Source organism: Hylaeus volcanicus, chromosome 7, assembly GCF_026283585.1.
Source record: "Hylaeus volcanicus isolate JK05 chromosome 7, UHH_iyHylVolc1.0_haploid, whole genome shotgun sequence".
Classification (NCBI taxonomy): domain Eukaryota; kingdom Metazoa; phylum Arthropoda; class Insecta; order Hymenoptera; family Colletidae; genus Hylaeus; species Hylaeus volcanicus.
In genome coordinates, this window is record NC_071982.1 from 19530979 (window position 1) to 19550590 (window position 19612).

The 19612-nt window shown below is 41.4% G+C and overlaps 3 protein-coding genes across 4 annotated transcripts in view; 1 reads left to right on the forward strand and 2 right to left on the reverse strand.

Annotated features, from left to right (window-relative positions):
- LOC128879541 (uncharacterized) overlaps positions 1 to 8954 on the reverse strand; it is a 28208-nt gene extending 19254 nt beyond the window's left edge. The window contains exons 1-3 of the mRNA XM_054128785.1: positions 8577 to 8954; positions 5672 to 5972; positions 4057 to 4145 (exon numbers count right to left, since the gene is read on the reverse strand). Coding sequence (XP_053984760.1) covers positions 4057 to 4145; positions 5672 to 5972; positions 8577 to 8908 — 722 coding nt within the window. The 5' untranslated portion in view covers positions 8909 to 8954. The remainder of the gene's footprint in view (positions 1 to 4056; positions 4146 to 5671; positions 5973 to 8576) is intronic.
- Positions 8955 to 9356: 402 nt separating this feature from the next.
- Positions 9357 to 13334, reverse strand: LOC128879407 (odorant receptor 13a-like). The gene is made up of 8 exons (XM_054128506.1): positions 13279 to 13334; positions 11812 to 12861; positions 11423 to 11731; positions 10927 to 11210; positions 10506 to 10605; positions 10339 to 10443; positions 9750 to 9899; positions 9357 to 9635 (listed from the first exon to the last, which is right to left on the reverse strand). Exons 2-8 carry the CDS (start codon positions 11965 to 11967, stop codon positions 9579 to 9581), a joined length of 1161 nt encoding a protein of 386 aa, XP_053984481.1. The 5' UTR covers positions 11968 to 12861; positions 13279 to 13334; the 3' UTR covers positions 9357 to 9578.
- Positions 13335 to 13593: 259 nt separating this feature from the next.
- On the forward strand, positions 13594 to 18280 carry LOC128879767 (BTB/POZ domain-containing protein KCTD3). Of its 2 annotated transcripts, XM_054129220.1 has the most exons (10): positions 13598 to 14119; positions 14195 to 14508; positions 14586 to 14744; positions 14838 to 15026; positions 15096 to 15575; positions 15660 to 15776; positions 17239 to 17378; positions 17460 to 17646; positions 17725 to 18003; positions 18075 to 18280. In XM_054129220.1, exons 1-10 carry the CDS (start codon positions 14058 to 14060, stop codon positions 18272 to 18274), a joined length of 2127 nt encoding a protein of 708 aa, XP_053985195.1. In that variant the 5' UTR covers positions 13598 to 14057; the 3' UTR covers positions 18275 to 18280. The 2 variants fall into 2 exon arrangements, with proteins under 2 accessions (XP_053985196.1, XP_053985195.1); XM_054129221.1 differs by lacking the exon at positions 14586 to 14744 and having other exon boundaries at positions 13594 to 14119.
- Positions 18281 to 19612: the final 1332 nt, after the last annotated feature.

Sequence of the window (19612 nt, forward strand, 5' to 3'; positions counted from 1 at the left end):
AAATAGCTATTCAATTTTCATTAGGTTTCCTTCAAGACGAAAGTCCATTGGAACTACGAACGTGAACGATGGTTGCGACCCCGAATAAGATATTCAGGAGACGCCGGATAAATCATTTAGGCAACCGTGTACGAGGAAAGTTCGTCGCGAACAGGTCGGTGCGTCGCCGCCGAAAAGCCGGCTGCTTATTTATACACGTAGCGTGCAACACCTCCTGCAGCCATCGTGCGCGAAACATGTATAGAACGCTATCGGATTTTATCGTTCGGATTCACGGGATCGTGATATCGCGGGCGTCGGTACTAATATCTGGTGATACGAAATCGTAGATCCCTGTTACAACCACTGAACCTATTTTTCCATTCATGAGTAAAACGGACTCGAAAATCTAAAAAAAAAAAATATAGAAAACAAATCGATACTTGGTAGTTGGTACTTGGAAAATACGTAGTAGAGAAGCTCTACTACTACTTGGAAACTAAATCGATATTTAAACCTAGATGATCCAAACCACCACCGCGATGATTTATTCGACGGAACGCAGGCTCGCGAAGGTACTCCGTCCAGAAAAAAAAGGTACGATACAGTTTGAAAAAACATGAAACCTTCGTTGGAAAAATTCCATGACACGTGAAATTCCGCATGGTGACGCGCACATGCCAAATTGTGTTCTCCGGTGACCGTAACTCGGCCAGCGTAAAAGCTAGGAAATGTCCGGGTGTTCCAGAATCGTGATCTTCGACGCGGTGAAATTTTCGGACGGATACACGCGGAAAAATGGCCCATCGACGGGAGTTATCGTCGTGCTATCAGAATACGTTTTAATCTAAAAGATATACGAAATATTTTAGCGAGCTACCCATTATCGGTCGCGTCGCGAAACACGACAAACGATGGGGGTTAGTTTTCGCGCGTGACACCGTTAACGTACGGAAAAATTCCGCTTCCTAAATCCAACGAGCGCGCGGGGATTTCCGTCGAGCACGGGAAAGGGAACATGAATGACGATGGCGGTGGCTTTATATTCGAAGTCGACGATACACACCGGCCCGCGACAGGACGCGTATTTTTGTCCCCCTACGCGAACAACGAGTCGCCGTAGCACTTTTAATAACTGCCGGTGATCGTATAAACGCGAATTTATAGTATTCAAGCGAAGCGTGCGCGACGTACGATTCCGCCTCGTACGGCACCGCGTAAATCAGTCGTTTATTTCCTTTTTTTCCGTTGACCGTACCGTGTGTAAAACAATGGAATGATTCACGAGCCAGTTATGGATGATAAACAGCGTAAGGACCCTCTCCTCGGCGATGGACGTCACTTCTTCGCTAAAACTGGGAAACGTCCGCTAAAATAAAAGCGAACCATCGAAACCTTTGGTAGAAACTCATCTCGTGGAAGTAAAGCATTTATAGAAACGTACACGTGATATAAAAGTAACGAATCTCTGTCAGAAGAAAAAGAAACCCTTTGTCAGAGACATAAACTTCCAACGACACCCTATCACCTCCGATCTATTACCTCTAACGATAATAAAATGTACCCTAAGAGATAAAATGTCACTCTCAGCAATGCCAGAAGGAACCTGTGTCCCAAAATTCATTCACGGTTCGAAACGTAACGAGGGAACACACGGAAAGTTTGTTCGTCGACTCACTTAACGATTTTACGTCGAGGACTGACGAGGACCGCGGAACCAGCCCAAAAGAGGAAGAAGGGGCGCTCAAGCTGACCGATTCGGTTGGCCCGCAATATATCAAGCAAAGTTCCCCGCGATTTTCCGCATTCGTGGACGGAAAAATCCCCTCGCAAGGAAACGCGGTGAACCAACGCGAAGCTGCTGCAAAGCTTCGATCCCTCTGCAGTCCTCGTTTCTCACCGGAAACCTCCGAGTTACGAATGCACGCGTGCTGGAGATCAACGTCGTCCTCGACGTCTGAGGAATCGACCGAGAAGCGAATCCATTCCGTTCGACGACTGATCGTCAACTACGCTAAACTAATGCACCGCGCGATGAATCCTCCGTCGTTCGACTACAGTGCCTTTCGCATTCCTTTTTCGATTCGTGGGTGAGATTGCCGGTGAAATGGTGCGATCTACAAAGCGAAAGGAAAGTCAGTTGTCAGAGAGGCAATTTGTAGGACAGAATACTTCTGCAAAAGTTACTTTCGCGATTTACACTTAGCTATCCTTTTATGACAGTATTTGTACAAATAGACAACCTAATCTCTCAGAAGTCGATGTTACACGGTAACAGAGCAAAATGGATCCTACACGATTCGGTAACGCAACATAAAACATAAATTATGGTGTACGTATTACTTATTAATAAAACGGAAGAAAATTTTGGGCCGTGATACTTAACAATTTTCTAAAGTCGTCCTGCACGTCTACGAGTGTCGATAAAAGTTGCGTGGAGCAACGCAACCCGCGTGCTCTCTCCCATTCACCGATGAAACGGAAGAAACGAAAAAAGAGAAAACGGTATTTCGCGCGACGGTAAATACAATTTTTACGAGTGCTCGGCGCACCAAGAGCGGTGAGTTGGACGTTTTTCTTTTTTTCCGCGCGAAGCTCAAGGCAATCCGGCAAGCGTTTAATATGGGAATAAAACTGTTTACGAGAAAAAGCGCGAATCGAAAATTGGGTGGAGAGGTTGGTTTCGTGGAATTTTTATTCCTAGCGAAATTCTTGCGTTTACGTGGACGAAGCCCAGCGCACCCTCGATTTCGTTTCTTCGCGTCTCACTTGAGGCGACTTGAGAGCGGAACGACGCTGGGCGAAAAAGTGCAATCTTACGTCTCGAGGGGGTCTTTGCGAAAACATTCTTAGCCAAGGGTATGCCTCACGTCTAGATACCTCTGCGAAATCAATGCGATAGACAACAAAACGGTGCAAATGGACGTTCACGAGGTGAGTTCGAACAGTAGTCAACAGATCTTACCAAAACTGCAGCCCGCGTTCAATTTCGGTCTCTACGATTGTATTTCAAGCGAAACTCGACGCGATCCAATCGAACCGCAGAGTGGAGAAACGATCGCCGGAGCTCTTTACCCAGGTGCAGCGAACCGACGTCCGCTTAGGATTGCGAGTCACGGGGCACTGAGCTTATAAGACACATCCAGGCCAACAGCGCTTGCAAACTCGCGACTCCTCAGCTCGACTTGAACGTTTATCGCCTCCCCTTCCAGCAACGGGCCACCTCGCAACCACCCCGACACACAATATTTTCCTCGACTAGCCGCGGTCCTGATTTTGCCAAGTTCGCACCAATTAACTGCGACGACAGCTATGGTCACGTGGCGTGCTAATTCTCCAGCTATTCCACGAACCATCCACCCGATAGCAACTGGCTCGCTGTCTTCCTGGAAGCTCGGATTATTTGGAAATTAATTTAACAAACGGAACGATAAACTTCTCGTCGGCGTACAACGTCAGAACTGTGTAGAGAGGTTTCGCGAAGCCTCTCGTCGATAGGCTTCTCGGGAATGCGAGAGAGACTCGAGGCACGCGGGGATTACTCGACGACAATCCATTTCGAGCGACGAATCGGCTGATCGAAATCTAGACGATCGACAGCACGAACGGGACGAGCACGAGGTCTGTCGGAAACGATAGGCAAAATTGGCCCGATAGCCGGACCTTGACCGAGAGGCGATTGGTGTACGCTCGTCGATGCGCTCGTACACGTCCGTAGAAGACGCCGCGAATGCTGAATTTCCCACAGTTGTCAATTCGGCCGCGAAATCGCCAGGCGTAGGCTTCTCATCTACGTCGAGCTGCGATCGAATGAAACTCGCGCCCCTGAAGTGGCTGAACGTGTCTACCTTCGTACCCTCGTTCGAAATGTAAAGCATTAAAAATATTGAACGCGCGAGAACTCTTCCTTAACTCAAACGGTTGATACCGATCCTTTATACAGCCAGCCCTCGACTTTCGCACGTTTTTAAAACTTCAACTTTTTAAGCCGAGATAGTTAGCCATTCAACATTCACGCACGCTTTCGGGAACCAATTGTGTGCGAAAATCAAAGACCCACTGCACATATACAGTCACCTGACAGAAACGCAGTAGGTCTTCTCGGTACTCCCCTCGATCCTGGAGAAGATCCCCTCGCACAGTCGAGGCGTGAGTCCTGGATCCTCCTGCAACACGCAGCAAAAAGAGAGAACGTCGTTAGCCATTATTTGTTTTTTAAAAAGCAGAGAGGAAGAGCCGATGACAGGAGGGCAGTCGAAGATACAGAATAACGGTCGCTACAGATATTACGTATCGTTAACTATCGGTCATCGGATGTCCCGCGGCGGTCGGACGACTCTCCTTCCGTAATTGAAACCGGTTGTACGTGCCCGACGTATAACCAGGACACGTTCCCGGCTTTTAAAAATCCACGCCGCGCACACCCCCTCTAATGCGCAGCCACCGCTGAACCTTCGTTCCGCGCCCACGAAGCCACGGGGCAATTTAATTAAGCTCCGTTACGTCGAAAACAATTTCAATTCGCTACGAAATTTTCCGCGAGAAGCCACGCCGGAGAAAGAACGCGTTCCGATTGTCAGCCAATTACAGGACGCACCTGGCGAGTTCGCGGACGCCTCGTGATTGTTCGTTTGTTTCTTGATGTCGACTGACTATTATTGGACGTTGGCTGGGAACCTACTGGCTCTGCTAGACGATGAACCGACGATTGCCAACGGCACGTCGAAGTTCCTAGATGGTCTGAGCAATGACGTCTACCGCGAGGCGTGTTTTCCACGTGGTGGACTTAGAGGGTGAGAGGGTAAGGTTCTGCAGTGTGGTTGGGGGTGTACTCGATCTTTTAAAATTAACTAATAATTTCATGGAGTTTGTCTAGATGGTATACTTTCTCTCTCGCTTGACCTAAGCTGAAGCGGATGGGGGATAGCTTCCTGGATGGGTGAACCTATTTTGCCTCGAATATGGACGAGTACTTCGTGGTTAGCGCGGAGGTTACCGATACAATATATGTTATATATAAACCAGTGCTGCCCAACATAAGCTCCACGACTTAGGAGGCTCCCCCACTCTGTATGCGGTAACATAAATCAAGAACATTGGCTGACGTCACGTTATGTGCGTATACCCACCCCCGGGGAACATAATACGGTGCGGGGAACAAAATCTCATAAGACCATAGATGGCACCGTTATAAATTACGGGAGTGGAAGGAAAATTTTCTCAGCAAAAATTACCCTGTACGGCTCGGTATAAAAAAAAATCCTGAGGGACTGCTAGCCTCAGTTATCTGATGGCGGTTGGCGCTGTTCCTCTCAGCGTAAACTTCTAACCCTTATACAATCATGACTTATTTAACCCTTTGCACTTTTATATAATATACTTTTATATCGAGTGTGACTTGACATTAGTTTTTATCTCGGGAGCTCCTTTGTCGAGTCCCACTCGATACTCTTTAGTGTCGAAATTAACAGGAAAGGAAATAGTTTCAAGAGATACCATATACTTGAAAGTTACGAAATACAACAAAAGTGAGAATAAAACTGGTATTTAAGTGAATTTGTTTCTTTCTTTATGTATTTAAATTGCCTTATTTCTTAGTTAAAGTAAATTTCAAATAAACACTTAAAAGCGTTGGGAGCAAAGGGTTAAAACCTGTTTGCAACAGGGTACCATGAGGTCCTGGAAGGACTACCTTCGTTCCCATCATAGTGTAGGTCTTTCCAGAAGCGCTTTGCCCATACGCCACCAAACAGGAGTTGTATCCTGAGAATACAGCGTCCAGAACGGGCTGGCCGAGGATCTCGTAGATCCTCGCCTGGTCCGCAAAAGATTCTGCTTCGGGATCGGAGGAGTCGAAACAGTAATCGAAACCATATCTTCGCGTCCGCTCGCGACTGTCCCCAGCCTTGCTCGAGGACACCTTCAGGTTCGTCAGGGAGATCCCGTTCAGGTCTGTGCGAACCACCACCGCGGATCCTGTTTGTTTCAGCTCCCTGCAAGGAAACGTGAACGGTTAGAAGCCTGTTCGAACAGACTACTGTTGAGAACGATTTTTAATTTACCATGCAATTTGCTACACGTTGAAACGTTTCACGGTATTCGAGTCACAACGAATCGTTCGTCATGCGAACGAAACGACCGACGAGACGCGACGACAATTTTTGTCGACGTTCCCCGAAACGACAGGTTTGTATTTCACCCCTTTTCGACGCAGCCGGGAGGGACGTTCTCTCGTTTTTCCAGGGGAGCGTATTTTTCACGCTTCGGGGATCAGCATAGATTCATCGAGGACCCACGTTACACGCTTTCCCGTTCGAATACTCGGAATCCTCGAGGTTTCAGTATTTTATAAATAATACGGAATACATCGAATACTCGAATACTCGAAATCCTCGAGGTTTCAGTATTTTATAAATAATACGGAATACATGAACAGGTTCGTTGTACAGTCTCTACATTCTTGGATCTCGATGGGAAGAAGACGACTAAATCCACGAAACATGTCGAGAATCCGTTCGAGAATTCAGAGCCAGTCGCGTAAAGACGGCGTTCGCGAGCCACGGTCGATCGAGTTATCGAGAACGGGTCTTCCGTCGTGTGATACAACATTTGGCGTCACGAGACGAGTGGAAGCGCGATAACGCTCGCGCTCACGTGCGTGTGACGCACACACGAATGCAGATTCGGTGCTTCGCCTCTGTCCTCGCGTGATCCCATCGCCCCGATTCGGTCTAATCGAAACGATTTCGTGCCGCGTTTCGCGTTTTTGCGAAATTAACGCCTCGTCGTTGTCGAACGTCCAATCGAGGATCGTTCTGGGTCAACGGAGACGCTGGGCCTCGTTCGAGACTTCCGGAATCCGTTAAAGTCGCGTGAAAATCGAACTCCCGATCCTGGAATTCGCAGAATAATCTCTGGCGATCCTCCCAAATTTCTTCAATAGACATAGAGGGTACGAATATTTATAGGATTGACTGTGTGTGTGTGACTCTTCTGACAGTCTTGCAACGATAAATCAGAAAAGGGTTAATAGTTCAAGTTCGAACTACATAGGCACTTCAATTTTACTCCTCGGTGTTACTTCGACGAGTTCTACGTCTTAATGAATGAAACGCAACGACGTATACCCATTCTTCGCGAATGGCGGGAAGCTTCGACGAACATGAGGTTTCCAAGAAAACCCCGAGGATGTCTTGAATGAACCGGAGCGGTTCTACGAGCCTCGTACGCGAATAGCAGGCACCGAGCCGCCGTTATTATCCGAGTTCGTCCTGCCTCCTCCCTCGTGTCAAACGCCATGAACCAACCAGTCAAGTGTTATTCTAGAACGGATGCTCCTCTCGCTATTCCTGTTGGAGTCGTTAAACTGTCGAGTCGTGTGTCATCGGCGTGTCGTGCTATTCCTACATCGGCGAACACCGCGACGCGTACATCACTCCACGGATCGGTCGATCCTTTGTCGCGCGACCATCCCCTGGATCGTCGAGGGTTCGATGGAGAATTCGTTGCTTTAAATAAACTCATCCAGCTCCCTTAGCTGCTCCCAGACGTTCCAAGTTTTATGGGATCTCGACGACTTTTATTCTCGACGCGAGCTTTGCTTATCCTTGACTGAAAAAGTAGAATTTTATGTTAGGATAGGCTTTTTAGTGTCGGGGTCTTCTAGAATCTCTGATGCAATTATCGAGGTGTCCGATATCACGAATACGATTTCTAACGGTACGAGGGCTGTATTTCTTGAAAGTCAATTTTCATCAACGTGTAAACATTCAAAGAACCTTCATCAACATGTAAACATTCAAAGAACCAAAGGCGGAGCTACAAAAGTTTGAAACAGGGACGAGTCGCCGCAGTTCCTCGCCGTCAAGGGAGGCTATGTTCGTTTCTCTGACTAATTGTCAGTTTGTCTTACTTTCGCGACGTTCCGACCGCTTCTTCTAAGTATAGAAACGAGTTCATAAGTGCCGGGCCGAAAAGGCGCCACCGTCCTATAAATCTGCCTCCAGATCTCCGTCCTCGTTCGTTTCTTGCGCCGCCACGACCGACGGGAAATAATTATCCCGGGGCCGTGTGTTACCAGCAGACACCAGTCGATAGTCGAGAATGCGAGACGAGTCGTAAAACTCGCGTGGAAACGTTTCGCAAAAATTAAATTACGCCGAGGGAACGGAGACGGTAAACCTTGACCTCCGTTCCCCCAAGGTGGACGTATCCGGAGCACGAAGAAAGAGAACCGCAGCGCGCCGGTTCCATTGGTTTTTGCTGTTTCTTAAAATACATCGGCGCGTATCGGGCCGTAAACTTAATGGCGAAGCGTTTCTAGAATTTCCAACCGTTGTTTTCATTAACGCTACGAGCACTGTGTTCCCTACACCCCTAATCGCACGGAGTTACCTTCGGAAGCCTTCTTCTTTTACTTCATCGCGACCCTTTTCTTCCTCCGAGTTTGATTCTCCTCGATAATAATAAACAAACTAATAACGAGCATCCTATGAATAATTCTATCCTACTATCTATACTAATTCTGATCTCGATCTTCATTGGTGTCCTTGAACCAGTACTTTTGAAAGTGACTGCAACGAGTGGCTGGTACTCACCTGGCAGAGATCGGTCTCACGCGCACTGCCACCTTGATGTTCGCCATATTGCCATCCCATGGACGACAATAATCATCTGGCTCCCATCCTCCGCCAGGACGCCGCGTCCCGGATAGCTCCGCCACGCGAAACGATCGAAACCCTCTACCGAAACGAACCTTGTTGTTCGTTCCCGTTACATTTTGCCACGTTGAACACCGAACGCAAACGATGCACACGGAATCAGAGATACCAGAGAGGAGCCGCCGTGTGCGTGCACTGTGCCCGAGTGCACGTGTTCTACTGTTGCGATGAAAATACCCTCGAGTCGCTCCCGAGACCATTCGCTTCATGGTTTACCCCACCCAGAGAACACGGCCAAACTCGTAACATTTTGCCTAAACTCGTGCAAACTGGGTGACATCACGAGTTCCGTTTTTCGTTTAAGCTGTTTTCGTCGAGGTTCTATTGAAGAGAGAATGTTTGAAATCGAACGAGCAACGATTCTTCCTTTTAATAATTACGAAGAATCGCTGGACTACTTGTCGAATTGTCGCGAGGAGGAACTGTGCTAAGCCTAGAATTCGGAAAAAGTCCCAAAAAAAAGATATTTTTATATAGTAACGCCTATTTAAAGATACGTCCTTTGTAATCTTAGGGCTACTTTCACTCTCTGAGAGACCCTCGTGGAAAGTAACTCTACGAGCGATTCGGTATAAAGCTCCCACGAACGAGTGTGAAATTAATCCTTGATAGAAAATATTTGCCACGTTATTCTAAAACCTTCCACCTTCTAGCACCGCACGGGCCGTACCCCGAACGGGACAACTCGTTGTCACTGTTCTCCGCAGCGATCGACCCACGAAATCATTCGTCTAGCATTCGGAGGGCAGACTATCGAGCTACGCTTTGATGTACACGGATATCTTTAGGCTAGTACAACGACTATAGTATACATATATTCTTTTTATATTCTTTGTAAGTTGAGTCATCAAGGAACTCCGTCTACGTTTATCGTAGCCGTTATTCGTCTTTGGCGGCCGTCAGCACCGTGAAGTACGAGAACGACGTACTGAGAACCTGCAAAGCACACGGAATCGTGTCAAAGAAGAAGAATACGTCCTCCTTCCAGCGAAGAGAAGCGTCGATAGTCCGAAGTTCCATCGAGTGGTTCGAGATTGGGATTTCACTCACCGCTGAGAAACTCTCCAAGGACATACTATAAAATTTCGCCGCCGTTATCTTGCAGGGGATCCTCGAACGCATCATCATGATCTGAAGACTCTGGCAGAGGCGACTCCCGATCCAACCGCTGCTGTACGCGGATTCGCTCACCGCTTCGCTCTGTTACATTCACGATTATCGATTAATTACATAAAATATTCTAGGGATGGTTTACGCTACACATAACCCCTTAATAGGTCGCTGTATTCATTGTTACCACTAAGGAAGAGGGCGGGAATTTTGTGTTTTTAAATTTCTACGATCCTACTTGCTTTCTACAAAAAAAAAGTGAAAAAAAAATGCCCAGGGAGTTGCAGCCCTGTAGAAGGTTAATAAATGACCACAATTCTCTTTTACAGGTGGATACACGTTACTGCTACGAACGCAATTAGTCAAGCGCGATTTAATAGCACCGCGAGGTACTTAACGAATATACGATCTAGCGCTAACTTCGAAGTCGTTCAAAGCTCCGGAGTAAAAGAAGCGCTACATATATATATATATTCTATCGGATATCTGGGTGGTTTACCAACGTTACGGGACCAGTTTTTGCGCTCACCTCGTCCATCAGCCCGTTCCCGCTGAAGCTGAACATGAACAGCTCGAGGATGGCGGAGTTCAAGAAGGTCGAATATTTCATCAAACGCCCCTTGTCCTCCATCATCTGGAAAGGTTACATCTTTTTATCGGGGACGCCGCGAAAGGCTGAGGATCGAACAGACGCACCGAGGTGATTTGGAATCCCGCGAAGCAGATCAGCCCTGTGCTAATAACGAATTGCCCTAAAGCCAGAACATTTATGATCCTCTCCAATGCATCTGCGTACCTGGAAACGGATCGTTTCGCATAGTCGCGGACCACTTTCACGATTAATGATCGACGGAGGAGGGGACTGGAGTGGAACGAAACTGATCCTTGGATATTGTCAAATTCTGGGTGGGACGACGGATTTAAATGATGTACGACGATCGATATTGTTGGGTGCTATTTGTCGCAATACTAAGAGAGCGTCTTAACTACAGGAGCTTGGTAAATGTCTTCGAGATCCTCGTTACGCGAAAAAAAAAAGAGTGCGCTAAGAATTTTCAATTTTAAATCCTCTACAGGTCTATGAAAATTAATTTATGATCCGACGAGTGAAGCTCACGCTATGGCTTCTTGGTGACGCGTCACGCAATCCGCCATGACGGCGTTGGAGTCAAGATCCTCGCTGTTCAAGGCCTCCAGTCTTTTCCGCAGAACCGCGAACTTGGCCGATCCGTGCGTTATCACTATCAGATTGAAGCTAGTGGCGCCCGCGATTATGCTACCACCGAAACCACCTGCAGTTACGTTGAACAAATACAGACACTCGAAGATTGGCGACACGGTTTGATTGATGAAGAAGTAGCCACGGAACGGTAGCACTTTATCACGGCCTAAGATATAAATCTGTAAGAAGAAAGATCTACTTAGACACTAGATACGTAACATCGTCTCAAACGAAATGTATAGAACCAAAACTAACGCCGTCAAACACGATCAAACCGAAACGAACGACTTCGAAATCGACCAAATGATAAAATTAACGAGAAACGAGTCGAATCTACACTCCGTCTGAATACATAGTCAGAAAATAAGTACAAAGGCGTTCATGTACGTACTTCCAGAAGGGGAACGCACATGAATATCACGATCGTTACGGCCACGGTGCTGATAAAATACTTGGTCAGTCGAAAAGCAAACAACGTCTTTTCCATTAAAATAGTCTTGTCGTCGTAAGAAGACATAATCCAATCCTCCCTCATCGTGTTCACCACGTAAAGCATGTCCTTCTGGTGAATCGTGTACACTACCAAGCGAACTACACAAAGGTAAAATGCTGAACAGATCAGGGCACATTCCGTTGCCTCGTTCAGATCGTCTAAATTGTAAATCACATCCGCAGTAACCGTTACAGACGTCACCACCACCTGAAAACTCCTCCGTATTATTCTTTTATCCATAATACTTAGTCACTATCGATGCACTAATCTCGATAAGCGATACTTACCAAGAAAAACATACAGAATAAATGGAATTTTCTGAAGAGCACTGTTCCTCTGCTACTGTTCTCGGACAACGGCCAGATGGAGATTATGCTTCCGTTCGTCATTACGGGCTTTATCAGCTTATCGTATTCTTCCCTATTGTACACTTGAAGATTCATAATTAGCACTGATTTAAAGACATTTCGAAGGAACTCGTTTTTTTTATCAAACCGAGTAGATACTTCTACCACGGCGCGTTTCGCTTAGATGGCCAGAAACATACTCCGCAAAATCAAGAAAAGTGTACTCTCAGGAAGCGTTGGAGGGGACATCGATCGAGGTTACAACTAACACTTATTGTTTTTCAATGGGCGGATCGTAGTAGTCGATTCGAACTTTGCAACAGTTAAGTGTTACACGCAGCTCTGCAAACTCTCCTGTACCACCCCTTAAAGTATACGGGTAGACATAATATTCGACTTGTACTTAGCGAAAATATCCACCTACACCTGTACATTTGCCTAGGTAAGTGCACACCTTCCCTGAGATTACTACTTACTTTTAGTATTCGACTTCATTTCGCATGCATCGATACGCAAAAGTTATAGCTCGTGTGTACTTTCGCAAAAATTTAACAGAAAGTAGCTGAATCCGTGCATTACTTGCTAAGTGTAACAGTAAGAAGGCTGATAAATTGTCATCGTGATTATTCGCAAATATTTTAAAGCAAATATTTAATTGCAAAACAGGTGCCTACTGCAATTTGGTGAAAATAAAAGTGTAGCCACCTTTTGGAACATCATGGAAACTGCTCCTCGTGTGTTTAATTTTGTCTGATGGTAATATACCATACGAGATGTACGCTTGTCGGTAACGTACCATGCAGAATGTTGGCATGGTGTAGCCATTTTGTGGTGGATCGTTGAAAACTAATTTTCTAAAACGTTCGTCGAGAACATACGATGCGAAATATTTATTCGTTATAACAGCATAGTCGAAATATAAAACAGACTCACCCAGACGCGATTTAGAAGATTCCAGCCATATGATGAAATGTACAGGGAAGATCGCACCTGAAAACGTTTAATAAATCTAAAATTAGTTTAATTAATTACAAGTTTTACCACTCTTCATGAAATTTGGCGTTCTCATGGCGTCTATGCCATTCACCCACATTTTAATCGGTCAAAAAATCAACAGAATTTAAAAAGACTTGTTTAAACTAATACAGCTATGATTAACTATCAAGCTAACTATCGAGCTTGAAATAACTCGGAAAAGATTGTAATCTAACTAAGAGAAACGTAGTCTTAATTAGCAAGAAATGAAGAAAGGGGAAGCCGTGAAAGCGAGTGCTCCTTCCTCGGGGTGTATATTGAATTTACGATGAAATGTTTATTAATACTACATGAAAACACTAACGGAGAGTAAACAATAGTAGTAATAATGACTAGAGACTGTTATATGTTAACCAGATAAAGATTACATACTTCAGAATGTGAATTATTCGCAGCTTCTTTAAAGCGTCTCGTCACCTTCATTTTCGCGGCACAGTTGACTCGTTCTAGTCGTTGAGTGACTGTTTTGGCGCCAAGTATCGTGCAGTGCCAAAAGAGAAGAGATGTCTTAACCATCCCACTGTAATCCATATTTTATACAATTATATTACGTTTGAATTATCTTTTAATTAATTTTCACCTGTAAACATTAATTTGCATATTAGCAGCAGAAATCGAAATTCATGAAATTACTAAAAGTTGTGATTTTGGTGCTTCCGGTTGAACGTGATTCCTAAAGTCACCGTCCTTCAATAAAGGGTGCTCTTCAAACCACGCATTATTGATGAGGTCGGTAATTTAGTTCGTAAAACACAAACATTCACTCGATGACTAGTCTATTCTATATGTCGCCTATGGTCTTATCACCGACGAGTGCGATTTTTTCGTTTACTGTTGCCAAATACTAACACGAAAAGATATTTCTAATATTCTTAGCAATGTCTTCGTAATAATTCTGATATGTAATGCTGATCTCGAACAATATTTCTGTATGAAAATTTGATAGATTAATGTTCTTGATGTACCAAAGAAAGTATTTCGAATTTCGAATTGTCATCAGAGCGCACCTACGGGCGCCAGTATCCAAAAAGACGTGTGGTTCATAACCTTTGAAACGCAGCGTTTAATCTCGGGATTGTTTAACTATTATTATTATTAAGATAAGACATGAATTGTTGTAATAAACGTTTGTGCCGAAATCAGTCGTAACAATGGCCGTACCTCCTTCCTTTAGCGTTGGTGATATTGTGCATTTAAATGTTGGTGGAACAAGGTACAGTGGATTGTTTCTTTTAATTGCTTGCTGATCACCTATTAAAATTATTTACTAATTGAATTCATTAATTAGATTTTCAACATCAAAGCAAACATTAACATGGATCCCAGATTCGTTTTTCACTGCTTTATTAAGTAATAGAATCGCTAGTCACAGAGATGAAATTGGAGCATTATTCATAGACAGAGATCCAAAGTTGTTTTCTATTATTCTGAATTATTTACGCACAAAAGACATTGACTTAAAGAATGTAGATCTTAGAACATTGAGGCACGAAGCTGAATATTATGGTATTACACCATTAGTTAAACGTTTGATGTTGTGCGAGGATTTGACTCAGTCTTCTTGTGGAGATGTGTTATTTTATGGTTATTTACCACCACCAAGTAAGCTTTTAAATAATTTTATCTTGTAGAATAAAACCAAATGATTAGTTTGTGTAAAAAATATTTTGATTCTAAAGGTATACCACTGCAAGAACCTACTACCATTCCACCTAATGTAGGGGATGTTTCTGTTCATGGTAGAGTTCCTGCTAATACTACTAACTCTAGGGTAGAACTACCATCCACTTCACAAAGTACAACTCCTGCAAGTTCTAGTACTAACCACAACAGTAATGGTAAAGAACATGTGATGCTTAGTCTAATTTATGTAAAAATTATTACTGCTATCTTATTGAATAAAACCAAATATAAATTTAAATTTTGTTTAGGGCAACAAAACCATAAAGGAGCGCTTGGAACACACGTAAGGAATTCTTCATTGGATTGTAGAATTCAACAAAGAGGTTTACCACACTCCCGTACATCATCTCTAGATTTAAGACATGTTAGGAATAATTCAGCAGACTTGAATAAGTTATATAAAAATGACATAAGTTTAGTGTTCGGCCCCCAACAAGGTAAACAAATAAATATATTTGGCTTCCAAAATTCTGGCAAAAGTTTAATAAAAATGTTTGTTTATACAGTTTCATCATGGGTCGATCCTCTAAGGGTTCAAATCATAAAAGCACATCACAATTGGATTGTAATCGCTTACGCGCATTTTATAACGTGCTACCGACTTAAAGATTCGTCAGGATGGCAGCACGCATTTACTAGTCCCCATATCGAATCAGTGATCGAAAGAGTAGCGATAACTTCGAAAATGAGCACTAGCGGCGATATTAAAATGGTTGCTATTTCTTACGGAAATCAAGTAAGATTATGGAGCGTTTCAACGAATGGGATAAAAACTAACATCGGTACATTCAACTTAAACGTTCGCGTGGAATATTTATTTTTTATTGGAAGTCAATTAGTGGCTCTATCCCCTACCGATAAAATCGGAGTATGGCATGCTATGACGCATCATTGGCAGATACAAGATGTAGTGCCCATTTTATCATTTGATACAGCTGGGTCTTTCCTTCTACTGGGTTGCAACAATGGATCTATTTATTATATTGGTAAGTGAAACTACGTTGTTAAAACATCTGTTCCAACGATCGAAACAAATTTAACAATAAATGGTACCTGACATTAATTTTCAGACATGGAAAAGTTTCCTTTGAGAATGAAGGATAATGATCTACTTGTAACCGAACTGTACCGCGATCCAAATTACGATCCCATTACAGCCGTATCCGTTTATTTAACACCAAAAACATGTAAGTTTTCATATCTGTTTTTCTCCTAACATAATACTATTTTAATAAACGGTTTAACACAAAAATCCAAGGTAAATAATAACTAATTCATGGTTCATAACATTGAGTATTACAGTATCTCTATTGCAGAAACACCTTTTCAAGTGATGTACAAATAAGTGGACTAAAATATAATTATTAAATCTGCTTATATTGAGGAATGTAATAACAAACATTACTTTCATAATAGATGCTTTTCATTGTACTACACTTTCTTAGATGATTACACTATCTGTTTGCTTATGTATTATACGAAGAATCATGATCATGAATCCTTTATTATTTCTTTTATTCTTGATAATACAAAACAAACTTCTTTCAATAGAGAGGCATATACATATCTATTACTTTGAATGCAAACCTTCTGATGTCTTTCTATCATAAAGTTTAATACTGTTTTTGAATATTAATGAGAGTTTATTATTACATTCTTTGCTTCATGATTTCGTACAACTGGATAAATAGCACAAGGCAAGTATGGGTCGATATGACAATGTTCTACAATATTTTCACATTCAAGTCACAATTCAAGATGACATGTCTTTCTGTACATTTTGTATTGCATCGAACGTGACGCATCGATTTAAAATACTAGTGTCCATACCCTTCCTCTCCAGATATGGTACCTTATTCTGCATTGATTCAGTGCACAAATCCATATTCATATACCACTTTTAACAGCACTTTTAAGTATGATTATTAGATTTAAAAATAATCCTACATCTGTCATATACGATTAAAAATTCAATTAACATCCAAAACACTTGTAAAAACTTTTTCTCTCACAGGTTGCACACAGACATACATAACCCCGCTATCCTTATGCGTCCAGTTGTACTAATCCAAATTATGACGTTTTCATTCTTTGTTTATTTTATTAATACTTAAGTTACATGATAGTTATGTAAGTTGTTGCCTTGGTTCAAATTAGGTTTCATTATTAGAGCTTTCTGCTTGCTCCTTCCATTATAATACATTTCCTACCAGCATCTGAGAGGGGAAGACTTTGTTTTAAATAATTTCGGAAGCATATAAACGTATATTTTCTTCGTTATAAATAATTACATTTTGTTCTATGTACATTGTAAATATTATACATACTTTCATACATCTTCTAGCACATGTCCATCAAATTTTATTCAATTCTAAATCATATATTCCTTGTTACCTAAAAGAACGATCTTCTTATAAATAGTCACCATTTGTTATTTGATACAGTTCAAAGCATGTAATATCATATAGGTTTCCCATGTTATATTTATTAAAATATATATATATACACACACACACACACAGGATTCTTTCCATTTCTACAGACTCTAATATATGTAATGTCAGTATTGTGTCATTTTTTATTAAGAAGTGTAGTTTAAATTGTTAACTTTGAATAATTGTTAACTGTAAAATACGATTTTTTACGCAGCTCTCTGTGGTAATTGGATTGAAATCGCGTATGGCACAAAGTCCGGCAGTGTGAGGGTTATAGTTCAACATCCTGAAACTGTAGGACATGGTCCACAATTATTTCAAACATTTACAGTACATCAGAGTAGTGTGACAAAAGTATGTCTATATTTCGAAACTTCTCGCTTTCGATAGTATTAGTTTACGAATTGTATACATATATATTAAAATGCATTGTAGGTCACATTATCAGAAAAGTATTTGGTATCAGTATGTTCTGAATACAACCATGTTAGGAGTTGGGCAGTGAAAAGATTTCGTGGAATGATTTCTACTCAACCTGGATCAACACCTGAAGCTAGTTTCAAAATTGTATCTTTAGAGGCAATTGAACCTTGTATCAGTTATAATGCTGGGAATGATTTTGGTATGTTACAAAGACCAATTGAAATATTGCTAACCATATTGAAACGCAACAATTTTACTACTATGTTCTGCATTACAGGACCATTTGGAGAACAGGACGACGAACAAGTATTTGTTCAAAAAGTTGTACCTGAAACTGATCAGTTATTCGTTCGTTTAGCATCAAACGGAAAACGGGTTTGCGTAATCAAATCAGTAGATGGTAGTATTATAAGTTCATTTTACGTGCACGAATGCGAAGGATCTAGCCGTATGGGTTCAAGACCCAGGCGTTTTATATTTACTGGACATTCTAATGGTACCATTCAAATGTGGGATCTTACAACAGCTTTACAGCCATCTTTTTCTTCTACTCAAAGTAACACCATTCTTTTTTTCTTAAGAATTAATTCGTGAACATTAATCATCTGACAAGCAATTTGGTTACAGATGTTTCTGGGGGGCCTACACCAGAAGAACTTTGGAAACTGTTAGATCAATGTGATTTAAGTAATAGCTATTCATCAACACCGTGTATTAGTCCGTGTCCCTCGCTTATTTCATCAGGTCCAACTATAAAGACAAGCAATGTATTGTTTCTCAACCAGTCACAAAACTCCGAAGCAACACCTGGACCTAGCCAAACGTAATGATAATACGAGAAGTGTATTTCACAGGAACTTCACAGTCTGATATCATTTTTTATGTCATACGTAACCGAAGCTTCACTAGTAGTATCTGCATTTATTTATTTATTACGGGTTATTTACACACAAAAGTCTGCTGTTACAGTTCCTAGTATAATTTGTCAATATTTCTGATTATAATTCTTCGAAAAACAGCTTCGTTAGAAGTGTAATATGAAAGTGATATAGTTAATGAAGTATATTGTAAGAACTGTAACGATAAAATGATAGGTTATTTAAGAAGAAATAACAGCGTCGTTTGAAAGTTAGGAACAAGTATCTTTTTCAGAAAACTTAAAATTTTACAATCTATCGTACTCGAGAAAAAAATTTTAACATAACACTTTAGCTACAATGTATAATTATTTAAATTGTTCTAAAATAAAAAAAGTAAGAGTTTTTCGAGGTTGACAATTGGTATATTATACAAGTTGAAAGTTTATTTATATTTGAATATTCTATATTACTATGTTATAAATGAATGAATCCATCCATGTTATAAATTCCGTTTTTTACTATATTTAAAATATAACAACAGATTTTGTTGAAAAATTTACAGTTTAAAATAATGTAAATATTTATACAAACATTTCGTTTAACGATTCGAATTTTCTTTCCTTAGGAAAAACTTATTTGTCATCAACAAATTGTGATTAATATTTGCGCATCAAATGTACGAGATCAAGTAGGTAATTTATAGAAAGCACGTGACAGTGCATTGTAAAAACATTCTTTCGTATATGAAGATATTATCTCAGTATGTAAACTCGTATATATTTCCTCATGTTTTTTGCTAGATAAATACATGCATTTTGTAGCAAATATTGTAATACTGTTATAACTGTTATCTCTGTGATTCTAATAAACAATAAGTGTATGTATTACGATGTTAATTCCCACATGAATGTAAACATGTTTTCGTATGTGTAATTAGGAACATGTAATTACGTGACTTTAACATAAAACGTTTTCACACTCATACTGTTTATCGGAGGAAAACTTCCGAAATAATGAATTTCTACAATTTTCTTGTTCTACTAATGTAAAATTAATAGTACATTATTTATTGTAACAATGTCATAATTCTTTAACTGTACAATATTCTGTCAACATTTTTTATTTAAGAAAAACTTTATCTAAATTGTTATTAATATCCATGATTACAACTAGATAAGTCAATTAAATATGAGGCACTACGGTGATTTTATAACAATTCTATATTGCATGATTAACTTGTCTAATAATTTGATTGCACATAAATTGCTTTATATAAAACGAAAATTATTTACATCGGGAAAGTTA

Coding starts and splice junctions, on each gene's coding strand:
- LOC128879407 (XM_054128506.1), bottom strand. CDS start 11,967: ATGAATCTTCAAGTGTACAATAGGGAAGAATACGATAAGCTGATAAAG. Junction 11,732..11,811: donor TATTCTGTATGTTTTTCTTG/GTAAGTATCGCT, acceptor AGGAGTTTTCAG/GTGGTGGTGACGTCTGTAAC. Junction 9,900..10,338: donor GGAACGGGCTGATGGACGAG/GTGAGCGCAAAA, acceptor TGAATGTAACAG/AGCGAAGCGGTGAGCGAATC.
- LOC128879767 (XM_054129220.1), top strand. CDS start 14,058: ATGGCCGTACCTCCTTCCTTTAGCGTTGGTGATATTGTGCATTTAAAT. Junction 14,745..14,837: donor TACTAACCACAACAGTAATG/GTAAAGAACATG, acceptor AATTTTGTTTAG/GGCAACAAAACCATAAAGGA. Junction 17,379..17,459: donor ATCAGAGTAGTGTGACAAAA/GTATGTCTATAT, acceptor AATGCATTGTAG/GTCACATTATCAGAAAAGTA.